At 46.5% G+C, this 27,538-nt stretch overlaps 1 protein-coding gene across 1 annotated transcript in view; it reads right to left on the minus strand.

Moving 5' to 3' along the window:
- The window catches only part of LOC142291966 (alcohol dehydrogenase 1-like), a 151,288-nt gene that overhangs the window by 45,407 nt on the left and 78,343 nt on the right, over nucleotides 1–27,538 (minus strand). Inside the window, exons 5-7 of the mRNA XM_075336954.1 lie at nucleotides 19,215–19,434; nucleotides 2,538–2,798; nucleotides 849–984 (exon numbers count right to left, since the gene is read on the minus strand). Coding sequence (XP_075193069.1) covers nucleotides 849–984; nucleotides 2,538–2,798; nucleotides 19,215–19,434 — 617 coding nt within the window. The remainder of the gene's footprint in view (nucleotides 1–848; nucleotides 985–2,537; nucleotides 2,799–19,214; nucleotides 19,435–27,538) is intronic.

Raw genomic sequence — 27,538 nt, forward strand, 5'->3', positions numbered from 1 at the left:
ATTTACCTCTAACATGAAGCCCAATATGTCACGAAAAAACAATCTCAGAATCACCGGGATCCATTGAAGCATTCCAGAGTTATAACCTTATAAAGTGACACTGGTCAAAATTGCAAAAAATGGCCTGGGCATTAAGTACAAAACTGGCTTCGTCTTTAAGGGGTTAATGTCACAATTTATGATATTAAATGATTTCAAGACATCATGTGCTAAGAATGTCTTCTGAAGTGGAGAGACTGAAGTAATAGGAGATGTGGATATTTTGCGCTGCTGGTTGTAGAATAAAGAAAATCGAGTACATGGTGTGTGAGGAATAGTGTGGTTTAATCTCTACACATTTCAAAGTACTCTGACTTCATCAGAAGAGGTTCTCCTCTCCTCCTGATGAAGAAGTCAGAGTACTTCGAAACACGTAGAGATTAAACTGGACTGTTTCTCACATGCCATGTGTAGGATTTTCTTGATTCTACAACCAGCAGCGCGGAATACCCTCATCTCCAATAACTTCAATATTACTTTGGATCCTCCAACCTGGGTAGTCACAGCAGCTGGATATCATATCCTCAAACTCTATTAGTGTTGTGTCTCATATAAGCGCATCAGGTGAGCAGGACCGCTTTACTCATCATATTGTTGGGTGGATAACACCCTATTGCACTGATATGTCCCCACAGCCTTTTCTCCACATGAGAACACAGGCAGAATTGTGCCACACATCTTGCCTATAATTCAACCCTAAATGTTGGCACTTCTAATAAAATTGTGTTATTGGATTTCAAGATCTAACATATTTAGCTTAGGGACTTCAAAATAAAGCTTTATTTCAAGTTTTATAGATCTCCTCATACCTCCAAATATGCTTCCTTTCCACGTACGCCCTGTTAATAGTAGACATGGATCAAAAGTTATATGTGCTTTTGGAGGCGCCTCGCCTATGATGACGCTGGTTCCATATCCCATGTGCGTGCACTCCAATGCTGCTTTCTAGAGTTAAAAATACAGTAAAACATGACATAAGAAGCATACTAAAGTATAGACTATTAAATGTGTACACTACTCTTCTTCACCCCAGGATGTACAGTAAAAATAACATGCATGCACGATTTTGAGAAATGTGATCTGACAAGACTCTAACAGGAATATGAACATTTTGCCAGAAATATTTCCAGATAAGTTTTATGAGAGGCAACAAAATATTACAAAAATTATATGGAGGTTTGTAATACACTGCTATTATTTTCATTCCAAAGTCCTGTCATAAGATCCATGTTACCAGGAAATTTAATTTATGTGTAAACTGTTGGACGGGAGTTGTATGATGACATAAAGTCTCTTGGAAGACTTGTGTCTTTGGAAAGATTTTGTTTGTAATTAGGTTACCCTGATAACAGGCGAATAACATGGTGTCCTTCTTCTGCGACCTCCAGTAATGAACTATGACCTGCTGAAGGACCTGACAGACAGTCCTACCAATGAGATAGCTAATGATCTTAAAGGGAATTTGTCAGCATTTTGTTTACTATTTAATTTGAGAGCAGCATAATGTTGGGGCAAAAACTCTGATTCCAGAGGTGTATCAATTGCTGATCTGCATGCTCTAGTTTCAATACAAACAGTGTTTTATCAGCAGGAGATAAACACTACAGGACTAGGTGTCTTGTGCCAGGTTGTCTAGCTAATCTGTGTAAACTAGCCTACACTACTGATTGCCAACTTGCAGACAAAATACAGGGTACACATGAATCTGTCAATCAGTGATGTGTGTGGGGTTATACACATTAAACCATTCAGGGCACTGCATCATCCACAGCAGAGAAAACAAGGAATTTATCAAAGTGCATCAAGCTGACCAATAAATGATACATTACTAGCATTGGGCTCTCCTCCCTGATATCATGCTGCTCTCAGATTCAATAACAATGACCTGCTGAAAGATTCCCTTTATCTGTTCCATTGATATTAAGTTGTAGCAGCCATCACTCTTCATTTTCTTTGGGTTCTGCCCCAAAAACCAAGTGCTTTACTTGGATGTTGTATATACTGAAGTTCCACAGAGAATAGATGGAGCAGTGGCATGCATGCACAATTTAGGTGGACCATACATCAATCACAGACCTCAATTTCAAGGTAAGTTGTATCAAAAATAATAACTGCTGCTAGATAACATTGCAATTTTTGAGGCAGGTATAATAGTGAAAAATCTCTGTAGAAGCCTTATGCAAGTTTTGTTAATTGCCCCATGTTTTTATTTAAGGAGAACCAGTCAGAACAATTTTGTAATGTAAATAAAGATGTCTAACAACACTGTAATAGAGATTAAATTAAGATATGTAAAGAAATTTGGAGGCAGACAGAGGGGCTGTGGAATCACAGACAGGGAGGAGAAGACCCAGGGTCCAGTCCCACCCCTGAGCGCCAAAATCTACCAGCAGCAAAGGGTCAAAATAAGATAATGATAACCAGGTAGACATCATATCTCTCTGAAACGTGCACATTTCTAATACCACATGAACAATGTAACAACTTACTATGCTTACCATAGTATCTGTAGTTCCGATACACTCAAAAGAATAATGAACTCCATGTTCTGTCATTTCAACTATCACCTCCTCTATCGGCTTGCTGTAATCCTTAGGGTTGATGCATTCAGTAGCGCCAAATGCAATTGCGGTTTCAAACTTACTGCTGTTTATATCTATGGCTATTATTCTTGAAGCTCCAGATAATTTACAGCCTATAATGGTTGACAGGCCAATGGCTCCTAAACCGAATATTGCACAAGAAGAGCCCGGTTCTACCTACACAGACACAAAACAATGGTTATTGGATTTGACATTTAGTCTTGATGCCAAATAACTTAATGCTAACCTATAGTGCACATAAAATGTTTCATATTCAAGAAAACCTTTTAGATTTATCCTGTAATGTCAAATTGTATGAGGAAGCCTGGAAGCTCTTATACGTAACTAGGGTTGGACTTAACAAGGGCCCACTGAGTTATGTCTATGGAGTGGCTGCTAGCTGGTGAAGAAAGCTGGCAGAGAATTGTTGGGATGCTGGATCTAAACCAGGAGGTAAAGTTCAGGGACAGAATAGTGAGATAATCATGTAGGTAGAAATAAGAGCAATATGAGCTAATGTCAGGAACTAGTAGACTTAGAGACTTAGAATACAGGGCTAAGGAAAGAAACAGAACAAGGTAAACAACAACCTATATCTGGCATCTTGGAATAAGCTGCTGGGGGATTAAATAGGATATGGCTCGGTCCAAGACTCATAGTGAGCTGACAATAACTAATAACCAACACTCTGAATTGAGACATGGAATCTCTAGCTTCACAACTTCCAGTCCAAGCCATCATATGTCCCAGCCCCTAAAGGTAATAGAGACAATCGGGTCAGCTGTGGACTGCCCTTGTTATGACGAGAGTCTTTCAAGCCCATAGGGCCAAATTAGGGTCCATTATCCATTATTTGTATGGTATTTGACTCTGGAACTCAATACTTCTGACTCCACCACCGCTGACTCATTTAGATGGGTGAGATTGCTCCGTTTTCTATGAATATCACCACTGTGACTTCATTATACTTTGAGGATCATCACTATGATCTTAGGTTAATCCAGCCCCCATTGTGAACTGCATTTCTTTCAGCATTTGTGTTTGATGTCATGCACAGAATAAAAATAATATATATTTAACCTAGAAATGTAATTTATACTATGGCTATAATGTGCCATCTACAGTCAGTTACAGCCTATTACTGTGCACTACTTGTTGTAATATAAACCATCACTTTGAATGGGAATATTACGATATGTCCTTCTACGTGGGCACATTGTGACATTTCAACAGGGTCCCAGTTTAAACATTACTACCATAGTTAGTTTTCCAAGCATATATAAAGAATGGTGATTTATTTGATATATTTGTATGCACATTGGGCACTTAGCCTAATTTTTCCAGATATGTAATTTTATATGATATTTACCATATTTTTCGGATTCTAAAACGCGCTTTTCCTCCCAAAAAAAAGAGTCTTAAAATCCGAATATAGCTTACCGGGAGGTAGAAAATTGGCACGGGGTTGTCTGTGCGGCTCTGTGTGCGGGCAGCATGCCTGTTGGTGCTGGCGATAAGCTGCCTCTCTGTCCCGGTGGTCAGCTGCCTCTCTGTCCCGTCAGCCGGCTACCTCTCTGTGTGGGTGGGCAAGCGGCCTGCTGGCTGCCACTCTGTGCGGCAGGGTGGGCAGCCGGGTGGCTGTCCGGACTGCGGTGGCTGTACGGACGGCGGTGAATGTGTGGTTGGTGTCCTAGTCTATCTGCGGTCCCGGCTTCAAATGATGGCACTGGGAGTCAGCATGTACACAGATGGAGCTCTTGGATAAGTGCTCCATCTGCACATACGCCACTCCGGGCGCCATTTCTTTGAAGCTGGGACCACAGAAAGACTGGGACACACGCCGAAACTGGCCTGCTCCACCACACAATCACCGCCACCGCAGCTTCCGCTGCCACCACTGACTAGCCGCTGCCACCGCTGACCCGCCGCTGCCACCATTGACCGCCGCCGCTGCCAGCACACGCTCTGCTTCCTGTGACCCCACTTCACTACCGGTGTTGCCCTCCTCCAGTAAGACAACACTGGAGTATAAGACGGACCCCCTTTTTTTTTTACCTTTTTTATCTCTAAATTTGGGGTGCGTCTTATAATCCGATGCGTCTTATAAAATGAAAAATTTGGTATATGTCATTATTAAAAGTTACATTTTATTTCCCTCTTTTGTGCTAATAACTAAACATGTGGTTATATAAAATCATAGTTACATCCCATTATGATAACTAGAATATGCTTTCTGATGATCTATAGTCCAAAGTTTTACCTGAAGCCACCGTGACCCTAAAACTCATGGTGAGCCAAGACAATCTGCTTTTGTCATTGTTGTATCTTTACTCAGTCATTATTTGTCTTCATACCATGGAATATGTGTTTTCCTAAGCTGAATTATCTCTAGTTCTTCTAAGCTACGATTATGTAAAGGGATATGTAAAAAACGATTTATTATAAGGAGACTTTTATTTATGTATATTAAGTTTCTTATCATCTTCCTCTCTTTGATAATTCACATTATCACTTACAAATTCTACATCAAACTACTAATATTGGAGTCCTTCTCTTGGTAATAGATAAGGAAGAGGAGCTAGAAAGGTTATATCAGCGTTTTCTAGCTGGGGGAGAAGTACATTTAGGATGTTCGTAGGTCTACGAATCTTCATTGTGATCCATTTGACAATAACTATAAGGCAAATCTTTGTAATCAATTCTCCTACGTCTTTGAACCAGTTGGCTGGATTTAGCCCCGGGAACCAGTTACCTACCTTTTCTTCTCTGAATTTCTCATTCAGTTCCATAGCTTTAGTTACGTTTGTCAACTTTTACAGAAAAGTTTGCATCAACATTATTACAACAGGCTGACCCAATTATTTGACACATTTCCCCCTGACTGAATGTCACATAATCCACTATTATATATATGTTGCGTTAACACCTTAGCATGGAATCTCGTATGATTGTTTATAGCATCGAACACTTCATCTGTGTCATTATGGAAAACTTCTGTCACTTGTTCGATGTTATGAGAATTATGTATAGCTAAAGCAGTGACCGTAAAAGTGAGACCAAATTTTGTGTACCAAGGAGTATGTATCAGCTGTCTAGTTTTAGGGCGGCTTTGCACGTTGCAACATCGCACGTGCAATGTCGGTGGGGTCAAATCGAAAGTGACGCACATCTGGCGTCACTTTCGACATCGTTGTGTGTAAATTCTAGATGATACGATTAACGAGCGCAAAAGCGTCGTTATCGTGTCATCGGTGCAGGCTCCGACTTTTCCATAATTATGCTGCCGCGACAGGTACGATGTAGTTCCTCGTTCCTGCGGCAGCACACATCGCTGTGTGTTACGCCGCAGGAGCGAGGAACTTCACCTTACCTGCCGCCGGCGGCTGTACGGAAGGAAGGAGGTGGGCGGGATGTTTACATCCTGCTCATCTCCGCCCCTCTGCCGCTATTGGCCGCCTGCCGTGTGACGTCGCTATGACGCCGCACGACCCGCCCCCTTAGGAAGGAGGCGGGTCGCCGGCCAGAGCGACGGTTGCAGGGCAGGTGAGTGCATGTGAACCTGGCATAGCGATAATTTTCGCTACGCCAGCTATCACAAGATATCGTACCTGCGACGGGGGCGGGGACTATCGCGTGCGACATCGCAGCATCGGCTTGCGATGTCGCAACGTGCAAAGCCCGCCTTAGTCTTTCATTTTTGAATCATATGTTGGTATCTGATCAAGATCTATCGCATCATGAAAGATGGTCCATGTATACACACTAAATCTTGCCGGGGTACATGTGCTATCTCCATCATAAGGCAGAAATATGTAAGCAAAAGCACTGCAAACATAATAAATATTCTCAGTAAGTATGATATGATTGCCTCCTAGATGAGATAACAATCTGTAAGAACTTTCAGATAAATAAAAACACTTTTTTATTATTTAAACATTGAACCTTCAAAGTACAATTAGAAATTAACCAATACATATATAAGGGCAGAAATGGGTAGGTATGTATCATTGAGGGATATAAGGGTGCTTTACATGCTGCGACATCGCTAACGATATATCGTCAGAGTCACGTCGTTAGTGACGCACATCCGGCGCCATCAGCGACATTGCACCGTGTGACACCAAGGAACAACGATCAACGATCGCAAAAACGTCCAAAATTGTTGATCGTTAACACGTCGCTCTTTTCCTTAATATTGTTGCTGCTGCAGGTACGATGTTGTTCGTTGTTCCTGCGGCAGCACACATCGCTACGTGTGACACCGCAGGAACGACGAACATCTCCTTACTTGGGTCCAACGGAAAAGAAGGAAAGAAGGAGGTGGGCGGAATCTTCTGCCCGCTCATCTCCGCCCCTCCGCTTCTATGGACAGCTGCCGTGTGACGTCGCTGTGACGCCGAACGAACCGCCCCCTTAGAAAGGAGGCGGTTCACCAGCCAGAGCGACGTCGCAGAGAAGGTAAGCCCGTGTGACGGGGCCTAGCAATGTTGTGCGTCACGGGCAGCGATTTGCCTGTGTCGCACAACCGACTGGGGCGGGTAAGCTCGCTAGCAATATCGATACCGATACAAAGCGTGTAAAGTACCCTATAGACTTATAGTAATAAAAATAAACCTAAGGCAGTACCACTATCTGGTTCCTATAATAAGGTTGCCCTACCATGCCGTGAAGGTTGGCACCCTAACTTTTTGATATGGCGCCCCACTCACTGACAGCTGTCTCTATACACTTTCCCTATATCTCTACTCTACCACATAATAATAAGTGTGTATAAAGATGAGACAATACAATGGCATGCAAAGGTTTGGGCATCCCTGGTCAAAATTACTGTTATTGTGAACAGTTAAGCCAGTTGAAGATGAAATTGTCTCTAAAAGGCATAAAGTTGAAGATAGCACATTTCCTATGTATTTTAGGCAAAAAAATCTAAATATTTATTTTTAGCTTTTACATTTTAAAAGGAAACAAGGAAAATTGATCTGTGCAAAAGTTTGGACACCGTTGGAGATCTGTGTGCTCAGATAACTTTGACCAAGGTTTCAGACATTAATTGGCCTATTAGGAAAGGCCAGGTGATGCAAATTTTCTCAGCTTTATAAAAACCCAGCCCGCTCTAACCATGCCAAAAAACAACAGCCATCGGTTCTTTAAAGCAGCTGCCTAGCACTCTGAAAATGGAAATGGTGGAGGCCCACAAAGCAGGAGCAGGCTATAAGAAGATAGCAAAGTGTTTTCAAATTGTTCTTTTCTTAGTTTGAAATGTAATTAATAAATGGCAGTTATCAGGAACAGTAGAGGTTAAGATAAGGTTTGGAAGACCAAGCAAAATATCTGTGAGAGCTTCTCAAAGGATTGCAAGAATGGCAAATTAGAACCCCCATATGACTGCAAAAGACCTTCAGGGAGATTTAGCAGACTCTAGAATTGTGCTACATTGTTCTACTGTTTAGAGACACCTGCACAAATATGGCCTATATGAAAGAGTCATCAGAAGAAAACCTCTCCTGTGTCCTCACTATAAAATTCAAAGTCAGAAGAATGCAAAAAAAAATCTAAGCAAGCCTGATGCATTTTTGAAACAAGTCCCGTGAACCCGATGAGGTTAACATAGAACTCTTTGACCACAATGATCAAATGTAAGTGTGGAGAGAAAAGGGCACAGGAAAAGAATATATCACCAACCATTAACATGGGTGTGGATCAATCACGTTTTGGACTTGTGTTGCAGCTAATGCAACAGGAACATTTCACAGGTAGAGGGAAGAATGGATGCAAACATAACACCATCTGTAAAAAAAGCTGAAGTTGAAATGAGGGTGGATTCTACAAATGAATAATGATCCTAAACACACGTCAAAATCCACAAGCGACTCTTGGGTAGCTGAAAAAAGCTGTGATACTTGCCAAAAGGGGTGCTATTAGGAACTAACCATTCAAGGTGCCCAAACTTTTGCATCGGACCATTTTTCTTTTTTGTTAATTTAAAAATGTAAAAGATGAAAATATTTTTTGTCTAAAATACGAAAAGAAATGTGTCATCTTTAACTTTACGACTTTCAGAGATCATTTCATCTTCAACTTGCTTAACTGTTCACAATAACAGTAATTTTGATCAAGTATGCCCAAATTTGCATGCCACTATACTTAACTTATTAGTAAATCATTTCCAATGCAAAGTCATGGAGTAAAGGCATGTTTATAAATTCTCAAATGTTATAATTGCTCCGTTTCTCAACATATTCCCCCATCCAGTGTTTTGGGGTTCATCAGGGGATAGACAGAAGGCCCAATTACCCATAAATGGTCTACTAACCAGGTCATTGGTGGAATACCATAAATACACACAAATTCTTTACATAGTTTTGAGGCTGTTTTATCTGCTGCCTGTGAGGCAGTTGGATTACCTGCTATCCATACTGAGAATTGATCAACACATACCATGACATATTGCAATCTACCAACCTTTAGTACATGAATGTAATCCATTTGTAGTATTTGAAAAGGGCCCGTATTGGATGGAAGGCATGAAGGTGGAGTTTTAACAGCTTCATTTTGCTGGAGGCATGTTTGGCACGACAAACATTTTCTTTTTACAACTGCTGGTCTATGCCAGCTTGTATAAACTAAATTCAACATCGCATTTTTATCTCAATGGATTAATCCATTAGTGGCTTCTGCTAGTGATGTCAGCAAAAATTAAGGACCATGATTTATCCATGAATAAGGTCTAATTTACTTGTCGAAACGCGTTGGTTTTCTTTTCCACACATCAGCTCTGTTGGTGCCAATGCAGATTACTTTAATATGTAAAATTAAACTAAAGTTTTTAGTCTTCTATCCCTGCCTAAGCTTCTTGGATTTTGTCTTTTTCTGCATGATACATTGTCCTATTTTCTATATGGGGTTTTACATAGTCTGTGTTGCAACACTTAGTCTGGTACTGACAGGGTTAACTGTAGGGCTAGTCCATGGCTTGGGAGGAGTAAAATGGGCATTGTTGTGCATGTATCTACTACTAAAGCATGGGTACAGGGAGAAATAAAGCCTACCACACCTTAGCCGTGCCCACACCCTACTGGTTCCTATATAGATTAGAATATTCCCAGCTGCACAACTAAAAAGTACAGCTTGCACCTGACTCACTAACAGGCCATTAAGCTGTTTTTCATTCAAACTCAGGAACTAAAGGGGAGGTTGCTACACACAACTATCCAATATATGGAAAGTGTGCAGAGGTAGTAGGAAACCCAAGGTGAGCAAACTTAAAGCACAATGCACAAGGGTAAAACAGAGAATAATAAATGCAAGCAAGAGTAACCTCCTACTAACCTAAAAGAAAACAGAAGAAAGGTGTAGGGAATGTAAATGAGGAAACACAGAGCAATAACAACATTGGTCTTTGCCTAAAAGGCAAAATCCCTTAGCCGCAGGTCTACAAACGGCTTAGCAGAAACCACCTAGAAATATAGCCAACAAAGAAAGCAGGTGCAATGTAAGTATAAATAGCCCCACCCAGGATGTGATAGGACAGAAATAAAATGGGCAAGTGAGAACACCTGCATAACTGCAAACTAAGGGAAGAAAGGTAAAGATAAGAGAACCATCAGCAATTAGACAGAGACTGACCTGGCTGTGGCTCAGCAGGGAAGGAAACAGAACACACAGAAAGAGGTCATTGGATCAAGTCCCGAAACCGAGGCATGACAAGCATATAGGAATTTTTATTTAGACAGAAAAAACAGACATCAACCCACACAGTGCAAGTGGAAATTGAATGATGGTGCAGTGCATAGATGATTCCTCGGTCGGTTTCCAGGCAGTAAACGATGAAAGAAAAACTGGAAAAGGGCGTATCCAGCTTTTTATTAATTCACAGGCTGGTGCCCAACTGGCACTAACTTCCTATATAATGAAAGAAAGGAAAAGGATGTATCCATGAAGCAAGATTTACCCTTTTCGTTCATTATATAGAAAGTTAGTGTCAGTCGTGAAGCAGCCTCTGAAAGAAATATTGTTGTTTAGGAGATGGCCACAAAGGAGGAGTGTGTTTAGCGACAGAAAAATCTAAGGGTAGCAAGTTAAGAACAAGTTCTACCAGCAACTGTCCATTACTTATGCAGTCGGAGTGCAGAGATTACAAAAGTAAGAAAAGAAGGTTCCTTTCCAGCTGCAGTGAGTACAGCTGTAGCATAACAGAGCTGAGGGACATGCACTTCCCCTAGGCAGCTTGAAAGAGTGGGCTACAAGTGCATCATTTCAGCCGGTCCTGGAAGATAGGAGCTTCTATTCATACCAGAAGGGGACATGAAGGTACACTTGTGTGAAGCCCCACAGGTGTTGTGTCGGTGCATTACCTTCAGGGACTCCACTCAGCTGGATCTGGTCACAGGTAGGAGATCTTCTTCTAGTCGTGACGCCACTCTCAGTATTGCGGCCAGTAGGGACCGCCACTGCAGGTTGAGGGTCGCCTGGGGCTGATGGTGTGTGCAGTTAGTTGGAATAGCCTCCTGAGAGTGAGGCAAGCCCCAGGGCCCTGTGTAGGTGTGTAGAACCACAAGGCGCAGAATAACTCCACACAGGCAGAATGTCTTTCAGGGTTTTTACTCACTTCAGGTGGCAGGGTGAGTAACCCGGGCGTAGCTGGGATGAACCAGGTGGGAACCAGGTGTCCTTCAGGCTGACTTGTGAGGGTGACTACTAACTCGCCTTCCTTAGCCCTTGGTGGTTTGGGGTGACCCCGACTTTGAGTCCCTATGGGGGTCACCCAGGGAAGTTGCTGAAGCCTCACTCCCCTTCGTTTGCCGTGTGCTTGTTGCCTGGGCCAGATCACTCCAGCTTCTTGCCTCCTGTGAGCTATGGGCCCTAACTGTGGCTACGTGGCTGCGGCTTTTGTGGTGATGTGGCGTGGGCTTTGAGAGCCCCACACCGGCAGGTTTAGCAAAAGAAAGCTGGATCTATCTCCGCTCCGGGATCTGCCGCCCGTTTGGGCCTGGTACTCTCTAGCAGTCTCCTTACTTCCCACTCCGTTGCTCTCTCTCTAGCTGAAGATGGATTTCGGGTAGCACTCCTAGTTGACCGTTCTCCCCCGTCGGTAGCCACTGCGCGGGCGCTGTTAGACAGCAACAGCCCCACAGGTCTGCTCCTCACTGAGCCCTATGGAGTTCTGCTCTAACTGACTCACTGCCCCTCCTCTCCTGTTCTTGCCTACGCCACCTAGCAACCAGATTCTCTTACCACACCCCTTGAGAGGAGATGGAGGCTTTTGGCCCCCTCCACTATTCCAGTGAAGGTCAAGGCTTTTCCCCCTCCTGGGATCCCCAGGGGTCCTCTCATGGGTACATGTGTGAGACCTGATCACTATGCGCCTGTGTACCACACCCCGGTCAGCCTTCTGGATTACCTGTGTTTTACTGTTCCCAGCATGGGTGCAGTACTCAGTGGTGCCTGACCAGGTCAGGGGCGCCACATTCCCCCTTAGTTATCACCAGCACGTCCTCGGGCTGCAAGACAACATTTTAAAATGCATAAAACATTAAAACATGTAAAACATTTAAAAGCACCAGGTACCATACATCACCACCCTCCACCCACAAGTCCGTTAACCCACCCAAAACCCTTTCACGTTGGCCGCGACTTCAGCCACTTCTGGCAGGATGTAGAGGCGGCTTTCATGGGCTGGTGGTTTCAGGGTATACCTGGCCTGGTGGATCCGCGCCTTCAGCCTCTTCTGGCAGGATGCAGAGGCGGCCTCCACAGTTGGTGCTGACCAGGTACCCTCTTTGTGGTGGAGAGCCAGGCCCCATAAACAGGCATGCTCTCTGGTCGCAGGTGAGCCAAGGCCCTATATACGGACGGGCTCCTCCTGGTTGCAGACGAGCCAAGCCCCTAAACAGGCTGACTCTGGTGGTGGTGGTGCCCTCTGGTGTAACTATTTACACTGCGAGAGTTTGTGGCTATAGCCAGTTCATAGCCTTAAGGTTTATGGTTTTCTCACAATAGTTTTTGTGGGCACATGCTTAAACGTTGCAAAACAAACTTTCAAACTGGTCAAAACAGTAACTTCTCTTCTTACTTTACTTTTCTCTACTCCTCCATACCAGGGCTTGGGCCGTGACTTCTCTCTGCTCTGGGGATGGCGGTGCAGGGGACAGCGTTGTTCTGTTGCGACGCCTTGTCTTGCGGCCTGAACTCTGCGTGGTACAGCTTGCAAGCTCCCAGGTGAGACTTTTAGGCAGATCTTCGTCAGCGGACGGTGTCAGGTCTTCCTCATCCCAGCGGGAATAGGGCAACATCTCCGGCTCTGGGTATGGATCCACTGCTGGTGGCTCCGGAGTCAGCTCCTCAGCTTCCTGGCCTCCTCTCCCCCTTAGTTCTTCGCTGCACTCTGGTTGTGGCAGCGCTGGGGATGAGTGTTCCTCAGCTGGCCCAGGCGGTGGACTCTTCAGCGTGGTTGCTGCAGGGGTTGCCTTAGGGGTGTGCGGAGGGAGCATGTATCTGTCCACCATCTCCTGTGGGAACTTGGCCTCCAGGTCAGCCTTCAGCTGCCAGTATGCGGAGTCTTCACCTATCAGGGATTTCCTAGTAGGGACTTCCTCAGACCGGGGAGCGGTATCTGCTCTGGCCTTGCAGGCCGGGGAAAATGATGAGGTAGTCTTTTCTTGGCGGGCCGCGCCTGTCATGGCGGCGGCCTGGTCTTGGCGGGCCGAGCCTGGCGTGGCGGCGGCCTGGATCAGCGTCGCTGTTGCAGGGGGCTCTGTGCAGGCTGGGCTGGACGTCGCTGCAGCAGTCTGGGCTTTGCGGGCCGCACCTGGCGGGGCTGCGGCCTGGTTCAGCACCTCACTTGCGGCGCGGACGAGCGTTGCTGCGGCGGTGGGGTCTTGGCGGGCCGGGCCTAGCAGGGCGGCGGCCTGGGTCAGCGTTACGCCTGCGGCGCGGATGAGGGTCGCGGTGGCAGCCGGTTCTTTGCGGGCCGAGCAGGGCATCGCTGCGGCGGGCTGGGCTTGGCGGGCCGCACCTGGCGTGGCTGCGGCCTGGCTCAGCGTCGCCACAGCGGGCGCCTCTTCAGGGACCGCGGGCGTGGCAGCAGGGGTCGGGGCATCCGGGCCGGCAGGGGCAACACTGGACTCACCCATCGGTAGCAGCATCGGGGTCTGAGTCGTCACCACCCGGTCTGGCACTCGGTGCGCGGCTCTCTCCTCGTAGGCCCGAACCGCCGCGGTCATCCATAGAAACTCCTCGCGTCCCTCTCTGATCAGCCTTCCGACCCTGGCTTCCAGTTGATCGCAGAACTCGGCGAGCTCCCGACACCACCAGGCAGCGGAGCCTGGCTCTGGGTCTCTGCACTCAGACGCCATTTTCTCTAGAAAGCTGCTGGCTTCTCTTCTGCTCCGCCGTCTCTGGACGCTTCTGCTCTCTTCACAAGCGAGGTCAGAACTCTGCAGGGGATCTCTGGGTAGCCACACCTCTTCGTGGGCGGTAACTTCTTCCAGCGCGGGCTGCTGTTGTTTTTCAGCGCGCTTTTCATGGTGGCAATATGGCGGCGCTTCCAATTTTTCAAGCGGACCGCCCAGGCACATGGTCACCTGTCTGAACAGGTCTAGTCCTTATCCTGTTCGTGACGCCAGATGTGAAGCCCCACAGGTGTTGTGTCGGTGCATTACCTTCAGGGACTCCACTCAGCTGGATCTGGTCACAGGTAGGAGATCTTCTTCTAGTCGTGACGCCACTCTCAGTATTGCGGCCAGTAGGGACCGCCACTGCAGGTTGAGGGTCGCCTGGGGCTGATGGTGTGTGCAGTTAGTTGGAATAGCCTCCTGAGAGTGAGGCAAGCCCCAGGGCCCTGTGTAGGTGTGTAGAACCACAAGGCGCAGAATAACTCCACACAGGCAGAATGTCTTTCAGGGTTTTTACTCACTTCAGGTGGCAGGGTGAGTAACCCGGGCGTAGCTGGGATGAACCAGGTGGGAACCAGGTGTCCTTCAGGCTGACTTGTGAGGGTGACTACTAACTCGCCTTCCTTAGCCCTTGGTGGTTTGGGGTGACCCCGACTTTGAGTCCCTATGGGGGTCACCCAGGGAAGTTGCTGAAGCCTCACTCCCCTTCGTTTGCCGTGTGCTTGTTGCCTGGGCCAGATCACTCCAGCTTCTTGCCTCCTGTGAGCTATGGGCCCTAACTGTGGCTACGTGGCTGCGGCTTTTGTGGTGATGTGGCGTGGGCTTTGAGAGCCCCACACCGGCAGGTTTAGCAAAAGAAAGCTGGATCTATCTCCGCTCCGGGATCTGCCGCCCGTTTGGGCCTGGTACTCTCTAGCAGTCTCCTTACTTCCCACTCCGTTGCTCTCTCTCTAGCTGAAGATGGATTTCGGGTAGCACTCCTAGTTGACCGTTCTCCCCCGTCGGTAGCCACTGCGCGGGCGCTGTTAGACAGCAACAGCCCCACAGGTCTGCTCCTCACTGAGCCCTATGGAGTTCTGCTCTAACTGACTCACTGCCCCTCCTCTCCTGTTCTTGCCTACGCCACCTAGCAACCAGATTCTCTTACCACACCCCTTGAGAGGAGATGGAGGCTTTTGGCCCCCTCCACTATTCCAGTGAAGGTCAAGGCTTTTCCCCCTCCTGGGATCCCCAGGGGTCCTCTCATGGGTACATGTGTGAGACCTGATCACTATGCGCCTGTGTACCACACCCCGGTCAGCCTTCTGGATTACCTGTGTTGTACTGTTCCCAGCATGGGTGCAGTACTCAGTGGTGCCTGACCAGGTCAGGGGCGCCACACTTGTAGTGGAGGATAATGTCTGTGATTTTTGTGTAAGATCAATACCATTGAGTTGCTGTATATGATATGTATAAGAAGAATGCCTGGGTATGATACAGAAGAAATGTACCGAAAGTATTGTGCCCACTATCGTCTGATGAAGTTGTGTTTAAAGAATTCTACTAAATAAGTTTTTATATTTTTTACATCGGATTCTTGTCGCCTTGATTCGTCGGATGTTAGCAAGATCCTGATACCATCAAACCACTTGTGGCTTAAAAAGGAGTAAACATCAAAGCCACATAACACACCCACTCCACAGTACCATAACTGCGTGCTTTGGGACCGCAAAGCAAACTTCCCCACGAATGGTCCCTTACACAATTTGTTTGTCCATACAGTGTTTCTTGCTGCACTGTCATATCTGTGCCAAGTTAGAAAATGTTATACTTGATTTATAATTTTGCTTTAAAAGCTTTTATTTTTGCTTTTGCCACAACATAGGCAACAAAGCTACTGTAGCATCATTGAGTTAGCAGAGCTGCCATATTCATGAGTACAAAAATTGATGAAAACAGTGACTGATCTGACCCGGCTCCATGGCCCCGTTGGTGTCAATAAAAAGGAATCTAATAATAGCAAACTGGACCAGGTATAGATATAGTATAGATTTAGCAAAATACCACTAAATTAAATAAATAATGCCTAAAATGTACTTTTTAATAAACACTCTTAAAAGACATAATTGTATAAATAACAAATGCATGTGCCACAGTATGGGAGGATAGGAGGACTCTAATATTCTCCAAGGATAAACATCCCGAGTACACCATCAGCATACACCCATACACTCAAAAATGTTCCTGAGATAAATACCCAACGGCAGTATACAACTACATCTTTTGGGGAAACTGATACTCGGGCAATGAGAGGAGCACCATTCCTAAGCAACGGCAATGTGGTGAGATTGTTCCTTGTTTCCACGTTTATTTGATCCTAGTGAATTGCTATGCCACCCTCAATGTGAGGGTTGGTATTACACATAAACTAGTCTGTGGAGTTTTATCACTGTGATATTAAGTAGTACTGTGATATACCCTGGCGGGGGATTATTCTGATAGGAGTGTACTTTTGCCCGAGAGTATCAGTTTCCCCAAAAGATGTAGTTGTATACTGCCGTTGGGTATTTATCTCAGGAACATTTTTGAGTGTATGGGTGTATGTTGATGGTGTACTCGGGATGTTTATCCTTGGAGAATATTAGAGTCCTCCTATCCTCCCATACTGTGGCACATGCATTTGTTATTTATATAATTATGTCTTTTAAGAGTGTTTATTAAAAAGTACATTTTAGGCGTTATTTATTTAATTTAGTGGTATTTTGCTAAATCTGTCAATAAAAAGGGTGCAAGGGTCACCGGTATGGGGGGATGATGGGGGGGTTTGCTTTGCAGCGCCAACCGTGGTATGCGGCCAATGATCAGCCGCCGCTGCAAGATGTTGCTCTCCTCCGTGGTGGATCGTCACGCAGCTCAGATGGTCTAGCTCCCCACAGGTAGAGCTCGGCCCTGGGGAGGACAATTGGGGGGGTAGCGGCCATAGGCGCTGAAGCGCAAGGCAACGGCGACGGCAATGACGGGATGACACCAGGACTGCAGACAAAGTTCTTTTTCTCACTGTGTCAGGTCGTCACCCTTGGAGTGCTGGTTTCCACCGTGATGGGCCCCAGCTGATACCGGAGGCTTCAGAGGCCACCACCGGTGTTGTGGAGTGTGAGACCTTCCTTCCTTGCGCTTGTAGTGTGGATCGCCGTACCGTGGAGCTACTTGGGTACCCCAGTGTCCTTGGGTTTTATTTCCCGTCCTGTTCGCAGGCATCACGAATCAATCGTGGGCCGACCGTGGTCTTGATTCCTGACTCTATATGCTGCTGTGCCCCGGGACCTTTGTGGTGGGCAATGGAACATGAAATCCCCCTTCCCTGCAGATTCTGATGGTGCAATGTGGAGTGTACGCCACCCTAGGGTTCTGCACCCTGACTGCGCCAGTCCCGAAGGGGCTGTTAGGCTCTCCCGTCGGCTACCATGTTTCTCCTCTATCTCACCAGCTCCCCCGGTCAACTCCTGCTTCCTCCAGTTTGCCCGATCCTATCTAAAGGAGCTCTTAAGCATGCCCTCCAGTGACCGCGGTCCTGTGAGTCCCTGATGTTCTGTCATTCTCTCAGTCAATACCGGGAGAGCTCTTAACCACTCCTCCTGGTCGGTCCCTCTGAGGGGAGCTATGCAGCACACCCCTCAGCGACCCTACTTCTTCTGTGTCTCAAACTATTATGAAGTAAAAACGGTGTGATCTCTCACTTCCCCTGTGCTGCCCCCATGTTGTGACTATTGTCTGGTGGAGTTCCGCTCTTGGACTCCCCCCTGTGGTCAGTGATATTGGTGAGTTGGATTGAGATTTTTTTTTTGGGCCCTGCCCTGCTGTTTTTTCCCTCTTGTAATCAGGGTGTTTCATGATTACTTCTTCAGCATGAGTGCACAGGATTTGTCTGCTCGCTTGAACCAGCTTGCAGCCAGAGTTCAGGGTATAGCAGATTATGTTACTCAGCCTTCTGTATCTGAACCAAGAATTCCTATTCCAGACTTGTTGTCTGGTGATCGGTCAAAATTGTTGGGTTTCATTTTGTCTCCTTTCACCATTGAGATGGACCAAGAGAAGGTTCAGGCCATTCACAAATGGGTTCAACCCTCTTCTGTCAAAGGTCTCCAGAAATTTTTGGGGTTCGCTAACTTCTATTGGAAGTTTATTGCGAATTTTTTTTTAGTATCGTTAAACCGCTGACTGAACGGACCAGGAAAGGGGCTGATGTAGAGAACTGGACTCCTGAGGCGGTTTCTGCTTTTTGGGAGCTTAAGCGATGGTTTACTTCTGCTCCTGTTCTGCGTCAACCGGATTTGTTTTTCCCCTTTCAAGTGGAAATTGATGCTTCTGAGATTGGTGCCGGGGCTGTTTTGTTCCAGAGGGATCCTAAGGATTCTAAATTGAGACCATGCGCCTTCTTCTCTCGGAAATTTTCATCTGCCGAGTGGAATTATGATGTTGGCGATCGAGAATTACTGGCCATGAAGTGGGCCTTTGAGGAGTGGAGACATTGGCTCGAAGGGGCTAAGCATCGTTTTGTTGTCCTGACGGATCATAAGAATTTGATCTATCTTGAGTCGGCGAAGAGGCTGAATTCTTGGCAGGCCCGTTGGTCTTTGTTCTTTGCTCGCTTTGATTTTGTGGTGTCCTATCTTCTGGGATCTAAGAACGTTAAGGCGGATGCCCTTTCTAGGAGCTTTGTCCCTGATTCTCTCGAACCCTCAGAGCCTGTTGGTATCCTCAAGGAGGGAGTTGTTTTGTCTGCTGGTTCGCCTGATTTGAGACGGGTCTTAAAAAAATATCTCAATCCAACCCACTAACATCAACGACCACAGGGGTGAGTCCAAGAGCGGAGCTCCACCAGACAGTAGTCACAACACCCCCACCTTGCTGATTACTCAACGGTGGCTGGGAAAAACCCGTTGTTATGGTGACCACATTTAGCCCAGTTTCAGTGTCTGGCTGCTAAGCTGGGAAAACACCTACTGTGTGTGTTGTGTAAGTGAAAACTTGTGGTTAACCTCTACCTCACCTGGGATAAGTACTGCACCTTAAGTGAGATACAATACCCTGTGGTGACTGTGCCTAAGGGATGCCACAATTACATGTAGTAATAATAATTGTACATTGATAAATATTCTTTGGAGTAATTTGGTATTAAATAAATACAATATATTAAAAATGAATACAAATAATGCCTCACCTTTGCCGTATTGACAGCTGCTCCATATCCAGTGGGAAATCCGCAACCAAAAAGACATGCTTTGTCTAGTGGTGCCCTGTCATCAATCTTTGCAACAGCATCGGTAGGTACTACAGTATATTCTGAAAAAGTGCTTGTCCATAAGAAGTGATGCACAGTCTTCCCTTTGCATGCGAACCTTGTGGTTTTATCGGGCATTACATTTTGGGGTTCACTCATGCTGCATTAAAAAAAATGGGGAAAAATGAGAGAACTGCAAAGGATTCCAGTGGTTAATTAAGCATGTGATTCATTTGAAAAGAAATCCACGTCAGGAGGAAATCTTGATTAGTTTAAAAAATATTCACATTCATTATATAAATGTACTTTTGTTTTTATTGGGCAAATATATATCAGTTACACATTTGATTGGATCCATTTTTTGCAATATGAAGTTTATGGTGGCTAGAAAATTGGATCCAGCTTCACAGGTAAAATTTCCTTTATGGTGGATATCTTAAAAGTCCAGGAAGGATAACAAAGACATATCAAGTAATGTCCATGGCACTCTCTTTTGGCACTTTTAATATATCTACAACAAAGGAAATTTTACTTATGAAGCTTGATCAAATTTTCTTACTTTTGGACTTCCCCATCTCAGCATGGACTATTCCATGCTCCAAGTATCCTGGATAAAGATAGTGGTTAACTGGATTTTCCTTTCTATTAGTGTATGGTGGTTGCCAGACTATTTATATATATCAGACAAGTCCAGTGTACAGTCTCATACATTTCAGTTTATGCTTGTGATTAACATGCCCCAACCATATGCGCAATTCACGTTGTGAATATGGTATTATAGAAAGAGTTAATTTTTTTTTTTTAATTGCGGGGGTACCAGTGGGTTGCTAGGCCAGCTTAATGCCTCCTGAAGGCCCAGATGGGTGTCAACTTAGAACTCCAGTAAAGCCAATCCATATGCCGGGCTTCATGGGTGAACTTGTTTTTCACTATAAGGCCGGGGTCACAAAAGTGTATAGCATTCGATACAAGCTAATGGCACCCAGCTCAAGCTCTGCTATGAGCCTTAGCTGAGTGTCATCTGCTGTGCTCTGATTCTCTCACATGCAAGAATTGGAGCACAGGTGCGAAGATATTAATCCCTCCATCTTCTCCATTGCCTGTCTCTGTGTATATCACACTGCACTTGAATGTAATAAGTGCAGTCCGATATGCACCCATTGACTTGTATGGGTGCGCATGATCGAAGACACACTACAAATTGCAGCAAAGAACTGAAAAATACAGTGAAAAATGTAAAAAAAATAACTTTAAAAATTTGTACCATTTCTTTTTTCCTCATTGACAAATTAAGAAATACAAAAATAAACAAGCATACTCATTATTGCTGCTGTAAATGTCCAATCTATAAAAATGTTAAACTATTGAACCCATATGGTATATGCTATAAGGAAAAAAAAATCAAAACACCCGAATTTGACTTTATTTGTTTCCACATTTACCCCGAAAAATACAACAAAAAAGCCCTCAAGCAGCTCCATTAACAGAAAATATAAAAGTTATGAGTCTCGGAAAATTGTGACAAAACAAATTATTTTTTCAAACTTCAGATTATTTTTTAATTATATAAACAATAAAAAAATGGTATAAGTTTGGTATCACCACAATCATACTTGCCTGAACACCATGTTGCTAAGTCATTTTTATCGCACAATGAAATCCGATGAACATCAACCCATAAAAATAGCAAAAAACATATTTTTTTTTTATATTTCAGCTCACTTGGAATTTATCCATTTTTCAGTAGATTGTATGGTAAAATTAAGTATTGAACTCAAACTACAACTCATCCCACAAAAAAAAAACCTTATGAATCTATGTCAGAACAAGTAAATCAATCAAAAATATATTACATATATATCAAACCCAGAGGGGGAAAAATAACATTATCCCTGTGACTAAAAAATAATGTGGACTAAAATGTGCTTAGATTAAAACAGGCTTTTTATTAAAAACAAGCTGTACTACCCGGCTTCGCCCGGGTTAATAACTGCTGTTAACGAAATAAAATGTATTAACAAAAATTTATTCTGCACACAAAAACCACAAAACAAATAGAAATGTACCGTAATTATTAAAAGGCAAAAACTAAGCTAATAGAAGCATTTCACAACATATATTTCAACACTCCAGATATTCCACACAGATTTAACTAAATTGGCCAAGTAATGTGCTCAGTCTGTCTCTTTCCAGGTCTGCCTCTTTCCTCGCCTGTTTCTTTCCCCGTCTGTCTCTTTCCCCGTCTGTCTCTTTCAAAGTCTGCCTTTTTCAAGGTCTGCCTCTTTATCCGTCTGTCTCTGTCTCGTTCCCCGTCTGTCTCTGTCTGTCTCTTTCCCTGTCTGTCTCTTTCCCCGTCTGTCTCTTTCCCCGTCTGTCTCTTTCCCCGTCTGTCTCTTTCCCCGTCTGCTTGTCTCTGTCTGTCTCTTTCTTTGTCTGTCTCTATCTCTCTGTCTCTTTCCCCGTCTGTCTCCCCGTCTTTGTCTGTGTGTTTTCCTGTCTGTCTCTTTCCCTGTCTGCCTGTTTCTGTCTGTCTCTTTTTCTCTGTCGCTTTCCCCGTCTTTCTCTATCAAGGTCTGTATCTTTCCTCATCTATCTTTGTCTGTCTCTCTGGCTGTATCCTCCTTCCCTGTCTGCCTGTCTCTGTCCCTGTCTGCATGTCTGTCTGTCTCTTTCCCCATCTGTCTCTTTCCAGGTCTGTCTCTTTCCAGGTCTGTCTCTTTCCAGGTCTGTCTCTGTCTGTCTCTTTCACCCTCTGTCTCTGTCTCTTTCACCGTTTGTCTCTGTCTCTTTCCCTCTCTGTCTCTATCTCTCTGTCTCTATCTCTCTGTCTCTTTCCCTGTCTGTCTGTCTCTGTCTGTCTCTCTCTATCCGTCTCCCCACCGACATCTTAGTACTTCACATATAAGCTTCTTATAATATGAATGTCTTTTGTTCCTATAGCAACCAATCACAGCTCCTACTAATAACCTATAGTTCCAGGCTCCATTTACTTTAATGAAGGCATGTTTTTGGAGCATAACTGTAAAACGCGGGGTTACATTTTCCAGTCAAAACATAGTCTACGATGTTCCCTGGGTCACATGAGGTGTCTCTGCAAAATTTCGTGATTCTAAATGCGACGGTGCGGATACACTTTTCGTTTCACTTTTTCTCCATTATGTAGATAGGGGCAAAATTGATTGGTAAATTGGAAGACACGGGGTTAAAATTTCACCTCACAACATAGCCTATGATGCTCTCGGGGTCCAGACATGTGAGTGTGTAAAATTTTGTGGATGTAGCTGCGACGGTGCAGATGCCAATCCCGGACATACATACACGCATTCAGCTTTATATATTAGACTGGCTGTACTACCCGGCTTCGCCCGGGTTAATAACTGCTGTTAACAAAATAGAATGTATTAACAAAAATGTATTCTGCACACAAAAACCACAAAACAAATAGATAAAAATGTAATGATTAAAAGGCAAAAACTAAGCTAATAGAAGCATTTCACAACATATATTTCAACACCACAGATATTCCACACAGATTTAACTAAATTGGCCAAATAATGTGCTCCGTCTGTCTCTTTCCTCGTCTGTCTCTTTCCTCGTCTGTCTCTTTCCTCGTCTCTCTTTCCTCGTCTGCCTCTTTCCTCGTCTGCCTCTTTCCTCGTCTGCCTCTTTCCTCGTCTGCCTCTTTCCTCGTCTGTCTCTTTCCTCGTCTGCCTCTTACCCTGTCTGCCTCTTTCCCCGTCTGTCTCTTTCCCCGTCTGTCTCTTTCCCCGTCTGTCTCTTTCCCCGTCTGTCTCTTTCCCCGTCTGTCTCTTTCCCCGTCTGTCTCTTTCCCCGTCTGTCTCTTTCCCCGTCTGTCTCTTTCCCCGTCTGTCTCTTTCCCCGTCTGTCTCTTTCCCCGTCTGTCTCTTTCCCCGTCTGTCTCTTTCCCCGTCTGTCTCTTTCCCCGTCTGTCTCTTTCCCCGTCTGTCTCTTTCCCCGTCTGTCTCTTTCCCCGTCTGTCTCTTTCCCCGTCTGTCTCTTTCCCCGTCTGTCCCTTTCCCCGTCTGTCCCTTTCCCCGTCTGTCCCTTTCCCTGTCTGTCTCTTTTCCATTCTGTCTCTTTCCCCATCTGTCTCTTTCCCAGGTCTGTCTCCCCGTCTTTGTCTTTCTCTTTCCCTGTCTGCCTGTTTTTGTCTGTCTCTATTTCTCTGTCTCTTTCCCCGTCTGTCTCTATCAAGGTCTGTGTCTTTCCCCATCTATCTTTGTCTGTTTCTCTGGCTGTCTCCTCCTTACCTGTCTCTGTCCCTATCTGCATGTCTGTCTGTCTGTTTCCCCATCTGTCTCTTTCCAGGTCTTTCTCTGTCTGTCTCTTTCCCCGTCTGTCTCTGTCTGTCTTTTTCACCGTCTGTCTCGGTGTGTCTCTTTCCCTGTCTGTCTCTGTTTGTCTCTCTCTCTGTCTGGCTCTGTCTGTCTCTCTCTATCCATCTCCCCACCGACATCTTATTACGTCACATATAAGCTTCTTATACTATGAATGTCTTTTGTTCCTATAGCAACCACTCACAGCTCCTACTAATAACCTGTAGTTCCAGGCTCCATTTACTTTAATGAAGGCATGTTTTTTGGAGAGTACCTGTAAAGCGCGGGGTTAAATTTTCCTGTCAAAACATAGTCTACGACGTTCCCTGGGTCACATGAGGTGTCTGTGCAAAATTTTGTGATCGTAAATGCGACGGTGCGGATACACTTTTCGTTTCACTTTTTCCCCATTATGTAGACAGGGGCAAAATTGATTGGTAAATTGGAACGTGCGGGGTTAAAATTTCGCCCCACAACATAGCCTATGACGCTCTCGGGGTCCAGACGTGTGAGTGTGCAAAATTTTGTGGCTGTAGCTGCGACGGTCCAGATGCCAATCCCGGACATACATACACATACATACATACATACATACATTCAGCTTTATATATTAGATTGTGGACATGTGTTCCTATTGGTAAATTTGCTTATAGGGGTTCATAAAAAATGAACCTGAACCGGTGAGATACTGTGCCTGCATTCAAAATTAAATAGTGCAAAGTAAGTAGGTAATGGATCCAGTGGGTCAAAAAGAAATGACCAACATATAAAGTAAAAAAAAACAGTGCTGCCCAGACCATAAGGCTATGTGCCCACGTTGCGTGTTTTCATGCAGTTACGCTGCGATCTGCACCGCAGCGTAACTGCATGCGTCCTGCGTCCCCTGCACAGTCTATGGAGATTGTGCAGGAGCCGTGCGCACGTGGCATATTAGAACGCAGCGATTCGGCTGCTGCCCGAATCGCTGCGTTCTAAGAAGTGACATGTCACTTCTTCCGTGCGGTTTGCATGCTGTCTATAGGGAGAGGCAGCATGCAGAGCGAACGTTCTCTGCAGGCACCAGGCGCTTCAGAACGGAGCTTTTCAGCTGCACTCTGAAGCGCACCTTTTAGCTGCGGTGCAGAGCGCACACGTGGGCACATAGCCTTAGATATAATCTATATATATAATTGCCTTATTCTGTCTGTCTGTCTGTCATGCTCCAAAATTGTGTCCTTACGGTGACACAAAGCTGATTGGCCGCTGGGCTCGCCATGGCCCCGCCCCCCCACACGGATTGGCCTCTCGCCCCGGCTCTCTGCAGGCCCCGCCCCCCTCACGCAATGCACGCTCGCTCTGGGCCAACTGACACGGAGCTCCGACTCCCAGGTGAGTACACACACACACATCAGATCACACTCACTCTCACACACACCTCACACATCACATCCACACACTCACAACATCCTGGGATATCGCTTGCTTCTACACCGGCTCCGTCACGATCTCAGCAGCGCCAGACATAACCTTACGATGCTGGGATCTTGACGGAGGCCGTGAACGCTGGTAACCATTATACACATCGGGTAACTAAGGTCCCTTGGTTACCCGATGTGTATCATAGTTACCAGTGTACACCGGCTCACACTCACTCTCACACACACCTCACACACACATCACATCGCATCCACATACTCACAGCATCCGGAGATATCGCTTGCTTCTCGGCCTCGATACTGTGCTGTTGTGACCTTCCAGGACCTGCCGGAGGATCACGTGGCCAGAAGCATGTGGTATCTCCGGATGTTGTGAGTGTGAGCGTGGATGTGCGATATCGTCAGTGTGTGTGTGTGTGAGTGTATGCGATCGGGTGTGTGTGAGTGTATGCGATCGGGTGTGTGTGCGTGTATGCAATCGGGTGTGTGTGAGTGTATGCGATCGGGTGTGTGTGAGTGTATGCGATCGGATCTGTGAGTGTCGGCAGAGGAGCACGGCGTGCTGGAGGAGGCTGGGAGGAGAGAGGCTGATCTTGGGGAAGGCTGGGAGGGGGAGGCTGATGCTGGGGGAGACTGGGAGGGGAAGGCTGATGCTGAGGGAGGCTGGGAGGGGGAGGCTGGGAGGAGAGAGGCTGATCCTGGGGAAGGCTGGGAGGGGGGGCTGATGCTGGGGGAGGCTGGAAGGAGAGAGGGTGATGCTGGGGGAGGCTGGGAGGAGAGAGGCTGATGCTGGGGAAGGCTGATGCTGAGGGAGGCTGGGAGGGGAAGGCTGATGCTGAGGGAGGCTGGGAGGAGGGAGGCTGGGAGGAGAGAGGCTGGGAGGAGAGAGGCTGATCCTGGGGAAGGCTGGGAGGGGGAGGCTGATGCTGGGGGAGGCTGGAAGGAGAGAGGCTGATGCTGGGGGAGGCTGGGAGGAGAGAGGCTGCTGCTGGGGGAGGCTGATGCTGGGGGAGGCTGGGAGGGGGAGGCTGATGCTGGGGGAGGCTGGGAGGAGAGAGGCTGATTCTGGGGGAGGCTGATGCTGGGGGAGGCTGGAAGGAGAGAGGCTGATGCTGGGGGAGGCTGATGCTGGGGGAGGCTGGGAGGAGGGAGGCTGGGAGGAGAGAGGCTGATGCTGGGGGAGGCTGGAAGGAGAGAGGCTGATGCTGGGGGAGGCTGATGCTGGGGGAGGCTGATGCTGGGGGAGGCTGGGAGGAGAGAGGCTGATGCTGGGGGAGGTTGATGCTGGGGGAGGCTGGGAGGGGGAGGCTGATGCTGGGGGAGGCTGGGAGCACGATGGGGGGTGCGCAGCATGGGGGATGGAGCACGTTTGGGACTGCGCAGCATGGCGGATGGAGCACGTTTGGGACTGCGCAGCATGGCGGATGGACCACATTTGGGAGTGCGCAGCATGGCAGATGGAGCATGTTTGGGAGTGCGCAGCATGGCGGATGGAGCACGTTTGGGAGTGCGCAGCATGGCGGATGGAGCACGTTTGGGAGTACGCAGCATGGCGGATGGAGCACGTTTGGGAGTGCGCAGCATGGCGGATGGAACACGTTTGGGACTGCGCAGCATGGCGGATGGACCACGTTTGGGAGTGCGCAGCATGGCGGATGGAGCACGTTTGGGACTGCGCAGCATGGCGGATGGACCACGTTTGGGAGTGCGCAGCATGGCGGATGGAGCACGTTTGGGAGTGTGCAGCATGGCGGATGGAGCACGTTTGGGAGTGCGCAGCATGGCGGATGGAGCACATTTGGGAGTGCGCAGCATGGCGGATGGAGCACGTTTGGGAGTGCGCAGCATGGCGGATGGACCACGTTTGGGAGTGCGCAGCATGGCGGATGGAGCACGTTTGGGAGTGCGCAGCATGGCGGATGGAGCACGATGGGGGGTGCGCAGCATGGGGGATGGAGCACGATGGGAGGTACACACCTCCCCCCAACACACACACACAACACACCACACACACACTGGGAACCACAAACACCGCCGTACACAGACACCCACACACACAGACAACGCTGCACACACACAACACCCAACACACAAACACCGCGGCATACATAAATATACGCACATACCACGCAACACACACACATTGCACAAAACATACCTCCCCCCAAAACACACCACACCCACACAAACCGTGCAACACACACACACAACGCTACAGACACACAGCGCTCCACAAACAACGCAACACACGCAACACACATACAACACCGGTCTCACCCCTCGTCACACCCAGACAACACCCAGAACATGTACAGCGCCCTACACAAACACTTGGTAACTACACACAACAACATCTATATATATATATAACAAAAATCATACATTAACTACACAATACGTAAATTCTAGAATACCCGATGCGTAGAATCGGGCCACCTTCTAGTTTTACCTATAAAAGTGAATGAAGGCAACCCAGACCATGTGTGACACATAGCTGAAATCCGAGTTTCAG

Source organism: Anomaloglossus baeobatrachus, chromosome 1 (assembly GCF_048569485.1).
Source record: "Anomaloglossus baeobatrachus isolate aAnoBae1 chromosome 1, aAnoBae1.hap1, whole genome shotgun sequence".
Taxonomy (NCBI): domain Eukaryota; kingdom Metazoa; phylum Chordata; class Amphibia; order Anura; family Aromobatidae; genus Anomaloglossus; species Anomaloglossus baeobatrachus.